Source organism: Arachis duranensis, chromosome 1, assembly GCF_000817695.3.
Source record: "Arachis duranensis cultivar V14167 chromosome 1, aradu.V14167.gnm2.J7QH, whole genome shotgun sequence".
Classification (NCBI taxonomy): domain Eukaryota; kingdom Viridiplantae; phylum Streptophyta; class Magnoliopsida; order Fabales; family Fabaceae; genus Arachis; species Arachis duranensis.
In genome coordinates this window covers 92,455,954-92,465,014 of record NC_029772.3, presented here as the reverse complement: position 1 = coordinate 92,465,014, position 9,061 = coordinate 92,455,954, and the positions used below count along the sequence as shown (strand labels likewise).

The 9,061-nt window shown below is 32.2% G+C and overlaps 1 protein-coding gene across 1 annotated transcript; it reads right to left on the bottom strand.

Annotated features, from left to right (window-relative positions):
• Positions 1 to 6,699: 6,699 nt before the first annotated feature.
• LOC107461044 (uncharacterized) lies at positions 6,700 to 9,040 on the bottom strand. Its single transcript, XM_016079499.3, has 7 exons — positions 8,851 to 9,040; positions 8,418 to 8,754; positions 8,037 to 8,327; positions 7,899 to 7,957; positions 7,775 to 7,811; positions 7,608 to 7,679; positions 6,700 to 7,441 (listed from the first exon to the last, which is right to left on the bottom strand). The coding sequence occupies exons 1-7, from the start codon at positions 8,948 to 8,950 to the stop codon at positions 6,793 to 6,795; spliced, it is 1,545 nt and encodes a 514-aa protein (XP_015934985.1). The 5' UTR covers positions 8,951 to 9,040; the 3' UTR covers positions 6,700 to 6,792.
• Positions 9,041 to 9,061: the final 21 nt, after the last annotated feature.

The following is a 9,061-nucleotide window of genomic DNA, read 5'->3' as shown; positions in this document are numbered from 1 at the left end:
TCTAAAAAGCGGGTTCGACTCGCTAGTTGGGCAAACCTAGCTTTACTCGAGCTATGTATTTATAGGAAATTTGGATTGGAGAGCGCTGGAAATGATAATGAATACGATTTAGTTTGTTAAAATAAAAAAATAAAAAAATAAAAGCTGGTTATTTTATATTTGGTAGATAAAAGAAATGTGTTTGTATTCGTAATTTTGTATTTTTAAAAATAACTTTTATTTATGAAAATCAAAAAACTAAATTTAACTTTATATATTAATTGATATTTAAATTTAATTTTTATATTAATATTTATTATAATATTTTAAATTTTAAAAATTATTTACGGACAAATTTTAACAAATTAAGCATGAGAGTAAGATTTTCCGAGATTATTTTTTTCTGGTTTGGATATTTACTCTGTAGTTATTACATGCGGGTCCCTAGAGGCTAGATTATTTCTTGTTTTGTGGGGATTTCCGTGTGGCTGCTTCTTTTGTTAATCGTTAAACACGGCTTATTTTGGAAGTTTTGTTCGGTTTCCAAAATGAAAATGATGAGACGATGGGTTTTCTTCCACGCAATATTTAATCAATTTTTAATAAGTAGTTTTTAGATATTAATAAATTAATAGAGGAAGAAATGGAAGGAGCGGGATGCAAAAGGAAAAGAAAAAAAGTGAAATTGGGGGAGGGTTAACGTTAACCAAAGAGGAGAGGGGGTTGAGTTAGTTAACCTGAGGAGAATGAGCCGTCTGAATTTCTGATCCAACGGCTTTCACTCCCACAAAGCTGTGGGCTGCCCATAATAATATTAGGACTATTTCAAATCCACTGACACCTTTTGCAATTTCATATTTCAGTGCCCTACCACAATATCCTCTATCCGCCACGTATACCCATCCCTTAATCCGCTCCCACTTTTTCCAGAACAAACCCATTACCCATGTCTATTGTCAAAAATTAGTTACTACTTACTCTTACTCACCTTAACTAGGGTGGCAACACTATCCAAACCCCTCATCCTTCGACGCAAGTAATTATCCACTTTCATATTGGAATGAATTTTAACAGAATAGATTTTTGAGCAGGACAGGACGGAGTTGAGTTTAGGTTAAATTTGTCTTTATCCGCCTCCGTAGGATAGAAGCGGAGTGGGTATTCGCAGGAATAAGTTAGGGTTTAATATTTTACTACTCGCGGTAGAAACGAGACGGGTTCGATGCGAATTTTTGTTTAGCGAGGCGGGGTCGGTAGAACAAAAACCTGCCTTACCCACTCCGTTGTCACCCCTAACCTTAACATGTCATTTCACGATAATTATTCGCAAAAATATGAATGATTTTTATTATGTTTATTAATGATCTGTGTTGTTTATTAATTTGTTTGATTGAATTTGTGATTAAATTAAGAATTGCCAATGGTAATAACGGGAATTGAGAGAGATGATGATGATATGAAGTGGTGGTAATTTGTATGCGGATAATATTGTTCTTTTGAATTCATATATATGTACTATATTCTGTATTTAGTTACTAAATAAGTTTAAAAAAATTATATCTTTGTATATATTTATGTCTTTTGTGTATATTATTTTAAATTTATTAAAAAAAAGTACAAATACATTATTTTATATCTTTTATTTTTTAAACATGTCAATATTAATACCAATGGTATGTAATGTAATTCGTTGTTTAAATCAATATTCAGCGTTCTCAGATCTTTTTATAAGGCTTATTGAAAAATCCGTTGTCATACTTGATTAATATTTTTTGTTGTTCAACACAAAAGTTTTATTTTTATAATTTTTAATTATTTAAAGGTGATATAAATTGACTTAATTGAATTCAAATTTTTTCGTTCTATCTCAGAATAATCATTTGCTCAAAACTGATTTGCTTTCGTTTTAACTTTTCTTAAATGGACCCGAACTTTTTATAATTGTTCAGCAGTTCCTTTTCACAGTTAAAAAATCAACTACATACAACATAAGCTAACTCAAACTACCTTCCATTTTGCTCAATTGTGGCAATATGTACAAATTATGACCTTTTTTTCCGAAAAAATGAATTATGATATTGAAAGAAATAAATTTAAATCGTCGCTTTTATATTATAATAAATAAAGTAAAAGTCATTTTTTTTTGTGTTCAACACGAATAGTTTTATTTTATAATTTTTTAATTATTCTAAAATTATATAAATTAACTTAATTAAATTCAAGTTTTCTTGTTCTATCTCAAAATAACCATTCACTCAAAACTGATTTGCTTTTCTTTTAACTTTTCTTAAACGGGTTCAAACTTTTTTTAGTTGTTCAACAGCTCCTTTTTGCAGTTAAAAAATCAACTACATACAACATAAGCTAACTCAAACTGCCATCCATTTTTCTCAAATTATGACCTCTGTTTTTTTTTTCTGAAAAAAAATGAATTATGATATTGAAATAAATAAATTTAAATAGTCGCTTTTATATATAATAAATAAAGAAAAAGTGATTAGGGGTTAGTAGTTATTAGGACAGTTCTTAGGCAAAGACCAACCAACCTCCTCCACTTAAAAAGGAGATGGATTTGATAAAGTGAACACATGGGGTCATGGATGGCTCTTATTTAAATAAAATAATAAGTCAAGATGAAGAGCAGTTTGCAAAACGTTGAATTGCACACATTGGATGGATTAACATCAAGTTGCATGATAATATGATCATACGACCGAAAGTTTCCTTCCATGTTTATAATGTTGTGCCCACCATTCAATTTGGAAGATTCTCATTTCTGAGAGAGGAAAAATAATTAAAAAGTTAAATGGACTAGAAAACAAGAATGACACGCAGTGCCCACGGCAGTGTGACTGTATGTGATCACTGAATGACTCACCACTTCTCAGGCCTAAGTTTCAGTTCATAATGGTGGCTACTTAGACTTTCTCTAATTAAATTCTAAATTACGTCTAACTATCATGTAAATTACACAAATTAATTACGTATTGCAATTATTGCCTGCCAAAGTAAGTGATGAGGTGTCAGGTCAATTGATGCTATATAGTTATTCCAAGGTTCTCTGAATCTATTGAAAAACTATTGGCGCATCGTGCCCACCAAAACCAAAACCACATATATTCGATATGTTTTGGCTTTTTGTATAAGGGGGACAAAATTGGAGATCTTATTAGTTTGCTTCACCCTAGCTAGTCTTGTTGCTAATCACGAATTAATTAATTAATTAATTTAAAGTTAATTAAACCCACATGATGATGGGGCACAGACGAATTTTTTTCAGAATTCAATTCCCATCACGTGTAAGCTTCCAACCATCATGTAATGTAACATAGGAGCATCATGTGAAATGTCTCCCCATTTTGAATAATGTAAAACCACCCTAGTAATAGTAATTTAGATCTCTATCATAGATCGTATAAGAATGTGTATGAAAGATTGCCATTATTCTTGGTGCTTTAATTTGTGAGTCTAAGCTATGTGAAAGCGAAGTTGATATTTAATTTGTTGTGCTACAAAGGATATATACTACAACGTCTAAAATTATTCTGCTATCATTCAATAATTGAATACATTAGTCCATTGAATAATAGTAAAATGAAATCTGAGATCAGATATGATTGAAGCCACTTTCCTTTTTCCATGATCGTAAATATTTTTCGTAGCATATCTTATGTTTCAATCATAGGAACAGAAAATAAGATTTGATGAAGAGCCATGTGTTCTGTTAAAATTTAAGGTGCTTTATTTTTGGTTATTAATAATATGGAAAAGTCTAGGGGCCAGCAATTTTATTGCATTTTGGCCAGTATGTAACCAGTAGAGAAAGGTGAGCCATTGGATGAAATCTCATACCAATTTTACACTATCAAATTATCATTAATGGCTAGTTAATGGCTACCAATCACAAATGTTGTTGGCCCCCTAGCATTGCTCTAATAATATCTCGAAATAATCTCCTTATAAATCATTTTAAAAGTGGACTATTTATAGAATCTTTTGTTTATTTAAATTCTAAAATATTAACCATTATTTTATTTTGATTTAAATAAGTGAAAATTAAACTTCTTATTTTTTATAGGTTTAATTACTTTATTAGTCTCTATAGTTTCACAAAATTTTTAATTAGATTTTTTATCAATTTTTTTTAATTGAGTCTTTTATTTGAATCACTGTATCAAACTTTTTTTAGTTAGATCCCTATATAATTATTAAGCTAATTATTATCAAGAGGAATTTAATAAAAAAAAATTAGTATAAAAATCTAATTAAAACAAAAAAAATATAAAAATTTAATTAAAAATTTTGTAAAACTTAAGGATGAATACAAAAATTAAAACTTTTTTTATATTAACTGAAAAGTGAAAAGCTTGCGTTGTGAGGTGTGGTGGTAATAAGTTATGTAGGGCAGAGCAGATGCAATAAGTTTGGAACTTGTGGGTCCCACATTCTTGGTGATTTGCATAGGTTTGAGATCAAGTGCATGCTGCTCCACTCAATTTAATGTGTTGATTCCCTAGCCGCTACGCTTCTTCATGCAAGGAATATATATATATGCAGTTTAATTTAAAAATAAAGAAAGAAAAATAAAAAGAATCATCATATTCTTCATATATAACCTTATTTTATAATAATCAGTAATCACTAGTGGGCTCACACCATGTCAAACAATGGTTACGTTGTAAGCAAGTTCTAACAAGAGTCACTTCCCATTCTTGATCTTAAAATAAGTGATCATGTGTAAATTGAAATAATACAACATAGAATCCCACCATATATATCATATCTACACATATCTATGCTTTATTTTTTTTTTCCCGCTTTGGTGTGTTGCTTTTCTTTTCGTGTTAGTATGTAGAGAAAAAAGAGAGAGCAAAATCTTCAATGAAAAGAAAGAAAGCAAAAGCAGCTTCTCTGTGCTAAACATCTAGACCAATATAATTAAAGATTATATTTCCTTTTGTTTTTTGGTCCAAAAAGTTATTAGTCCACAAGAGGAACTCTATTAAAGTATTTGTATACAGTACTGCAAGTTGGCATATATATTAATTAAAATTGATGTCTTATTATCATGGATCTTATCTAATGTTAATTATAATAAATAATAGGCCTGCATCTATCTAATTCTGTTTGATGAGAAAATTCTTCCATCTTATGAAAATGAGACGTTGATGGAAACATGCAGACAAATTAAAGAGTGAAACATTGATATAACGGAGCTGTGTATGTCGCTGTCATTACTCATTAGAATTGACGTGCCGAGTAGAAAGTGAATTAGTTGGCTAATTTCACCAATAGCGTTAGTTGATCTGTCCAATTTTTTTCAATACGTACTAAAATTACTAGCTATGATCTTATCCACCAACACATTACCTATAGGAACCGGCTGCACTTAAATTATATATATATCTACCAACTGTAATCACCATTGTCTTCTTCTCCAAAACACAGATCTAAAAAATTTTATATGCAGGAACTAAATTATACACAATTTTTTTTGTTATTTTTCTATTATATAAAAATAATTTAGACCTAATATGTATTTTTTTAAAACCCTTTGGTATCCGCCCCGGTTATGTTGTTAACTGCATGTTAGCGTTTCTTGATTCAGTAGGTATCAGCCGGAGTTTTAAATTTCCAATATCATAACCAATAATATATAATTAATTGAAACAATTTGTCGAGCGGAGGAAAATTTAGATGAAAATATTCGTATATATAAGTTAGCAAGTGGAAGCTACTAAGTGAAGTGGGTTTCTTTGACTTTAGTCTTAAGTTCATCTCAAAGTGGTCCACCTAAGTGATATATGGAGGGCATAATGCCATCTCTTCTCTAAGTAACACGCTTAATAATGACAATCACAACATAAAAATTCGACCTTGATAGAATCAACATATCTAAAAGATATCTAAATTCACCATCATGGTTAATTATTGCACAAGCTAGGTAGTGATAAGTGTGTTGTGAATGCATGGGATGAGAGAGGACATTCTGGTCAAAATAATTGTGGATTGGCTACTTGCGTATATCTACTTGTGCTTATGGGTCCAAATAAGTCTTCAAAGGGACTTGCATTATTTTTGAGGTACCTTTCAAGTAATGAAGCACCAACAAGATACAGCAATAAGATTGGGTTTTTCTTTTTTTTGGTCATGGTATGGTCCGGATAGCCCGACCCACCTACTAACATTAATATTACAGAACATGACTCTCCCTTCATATTCTTATCAACTATGTTGGGCTTTCAAGTCCTTTGTTCGTTCTTGGTACTTAATTTGTTCAATAACAGTTTTATTGAATTGGTGGAGACCACTGGTTGTTTCACATCCGAATCAAGTGACATAATTCACAAAAAGCAAGACCCACCTGAATTAGAACTCCACATGAATACTGCGAATCTCAAAAATATTTTGACCAAAAATTTAACAAGACTAACCATGATTATCAAAACTAAATTCATTCGAATCTGATACATGCAGCGAGTCATAGCAATCTATTGGTTAGCTACAGATTTTTAAATAGAGTTTAAATTTGTGATAAATTAGTCATTAAATAGATTTTCACCTAATTAGATTGAATTTTACTGATTTTCTAAAAATTGACTGATTTTCAACCAGTTTGACCATTATTGACCGATTTAACTCCAAGTTCGTTTTGTATAAGTTACTGAATCAGCTAACACTTTTAAAGTACAAAAAAAAGAGTGACTGAGTATTAGTATAAATAAAAAAAATCAGTTAACATTTTTTTTATTATTATGATTTTATAGTTTACATAATTGATACATGTACCAAAAAGGATGAAGAATGAGATATCTATATGACAATGTAACGCATGGTTTTGGTGTAGCGACGATGGCGGTGGTGTGTGTGGTAGATGATCCACAAAATCAAAGAGAACATTACGGCTACAGAAACCACCAGTAATCCAAAATAAATCCATTTAGTAAACAAGCTTAGTGAAGGGCAATAATTGTGTGTTATGGCTGAGAAGGTTTCCCTGACAAAAGTGCAGTCCACTAAATCACTCAAAAACGGTCCATAATGATATAAACCATACGTCACATTCACTAATGCCCCTAATTGTGTGTACACTGTTGGAGTCATTCTACCAACACTCACACACCTTCCCCATGAAGATGCTTTACATGTGTAATTCTTCCACACAGCATTGGCATCTTGCAATGTCACTTGTTGCAGGTTGTTGCAACTCTGGAATGGGTTGCACACAAGAGGGATTTCAGGACCCGATTGGTTGAATTCGAGTAATGGAAGGTCTTGGTTCAGACCATCCGAAATGAAGACATCTATTGCATCAACTATTTGACCAATCACAACCTTGCTTCCTAGCAAGGTTTGTTGTGCAGTTGAGTTATCTACACATGGAAGAATCTCGTCCAGAGCTGTATGTGCAGTTGGATGCTGCACCCACTCATCCATTGCAACACATGTATCCCCAATCACACTGTTATGTATGTATATATAGTTATTATTCCTATTAAGATAAAGAATAATTATTCAAAGGTAAAAACTCATATGCAGTTAATTTCACGTGAAGTTGATTATTGAAAAGTTAACTGTACGGAGTTTTCACCCTATTCAAAAGCCAAGATCAGAGGAACATTACATACTTATGAAGAAACAGAAATCCAGCACAAAGTATGAAGGTACATGCAACTAGAATCCATCCAATAACTACTAGGCTGCAACCACAACAGAATTCAACACAATCATGATTTGAAATGCAATAAAAAAGGTAGGTCAACATAATATAATGACTAACAATCAATGAACTTACAAGTATACAAGGCACTGTATCCCAAGTAAGGAACATACTGCATAAAAGTAAAACACTCTCCCATATTAATAATTAAACATTAGCTAGCAACCTTACAGAATAATAAGGAATTAAGCAAACTTACAGAATCCAGCAAATGTAACAGAGAGCATAACAGCAGAAACAATGATAAGGGCCAATCTCCTACAAGCCATAGCTGATCTTTGTTAATTATCTATAAATATACAAATAAAATGGTATACATATAGTTAATTATTATTACATTGTGTCTAATCCTTGTTGTATGTTGTGTGAGTTGTGATCAGTCTTATTGGAAAGAAGAAGAGAAGCACTAGTGAGTTTGGTTTTAACATGATCGATTTGGTCTCCGAAATCCGGCGGCAAGAATGATAGATCAGCAGCAAGGCCAACCTGCTTAGTTGTATCAAAATAATCTGAGACCTCCCTGAGATTCAGAGCAGTGAGGTGAGCTTGATTCACTAGGAAATGCAGTGTTTGTGAGGTGCTTTCGTGAAGCTTCCCCTGACCACTGTAGAGGATCAAGCATCCACCTCTAACACAATCAAAAAAACAAACACATATATCAAGAAAGAAAAGTGAAACACAAAGCATATATATAAAAGAGTGAAAATGTGATACATACATTGCTGCAATGGTGAATAAGAAGAGGAAGATGAAGGAGGAAACATAGGCACATTTGGAATAGGCATGAGGAGGAGGAGTTGAAGAAGGGCAACAGCAGTAACAGAAACAGATTAGTTGTAAACAAACCCCAAATATGATCAACCATGCTAAAGCTGCTACAATCAACGGAACTGCACTTGAAATCACTGAAGAAAGATAGTGGTAATTGGTAAGATTCCAGCCAGAAGTGTAACGTTGGAAATGGTTGAAGATATCTGGTCGGTTAGTTCTGTAGGGAGCAAGGAGCAGAGTGGTGTGCTTATTCAGCACCGTCTCATTTGTCTCAACGCTTTCATCTGCATATAAATAAAGAAAGAGAAAATCTTGTAATAAAGAATGAAAGAACAAGAATACGATGAGATGATGATTAAAGAATGAAAGAAAAGACAAACCTGGAAGATGATGCATGGGAGAGGAGGATGCTGCAGAAGAAAGAAAGAGAAAGAGAAAGAGAGGAAAGAAAGAAGGGATTGATGAGAGGAATTGAAACATGTTTAAGTGATAATCAAGTGAGATTCAAAGATTGAATTGAGAGTGATGGAGTGATTATGCAGTGCGGGTCCGTTTCTTGACTCTATACGACTTTACGTTATTTTCAGGGTC

What these genes read in the sequence shown, in the direction of transcription:
- LOC107461044 (XM_016079499.3), bottom strand. Translation starts at nt 8,950, where the DNA reads ATGTTTCAATTCCTCTCATCAATCCCTTCTTTCTTTCCTCTCTTTCTC. An exon ending in CAACAAGGATTAGACACAAT is followed by an intron (nt 7,958 to 8,036) that starts GTAATAATAATT and finishes TATGGCTTGTAG; the next exon opens with GAGATTGGCCCTTATCATTG. An exon ending in TGTTACATTTGCTGGATTCT is followed by an intron (nt 7,812 to 7,898) that starts GTAAGTTTGCTT and finishes ACTTTTATGCAG; the next exon opens with TATGTTCCTTACTTGGGATA.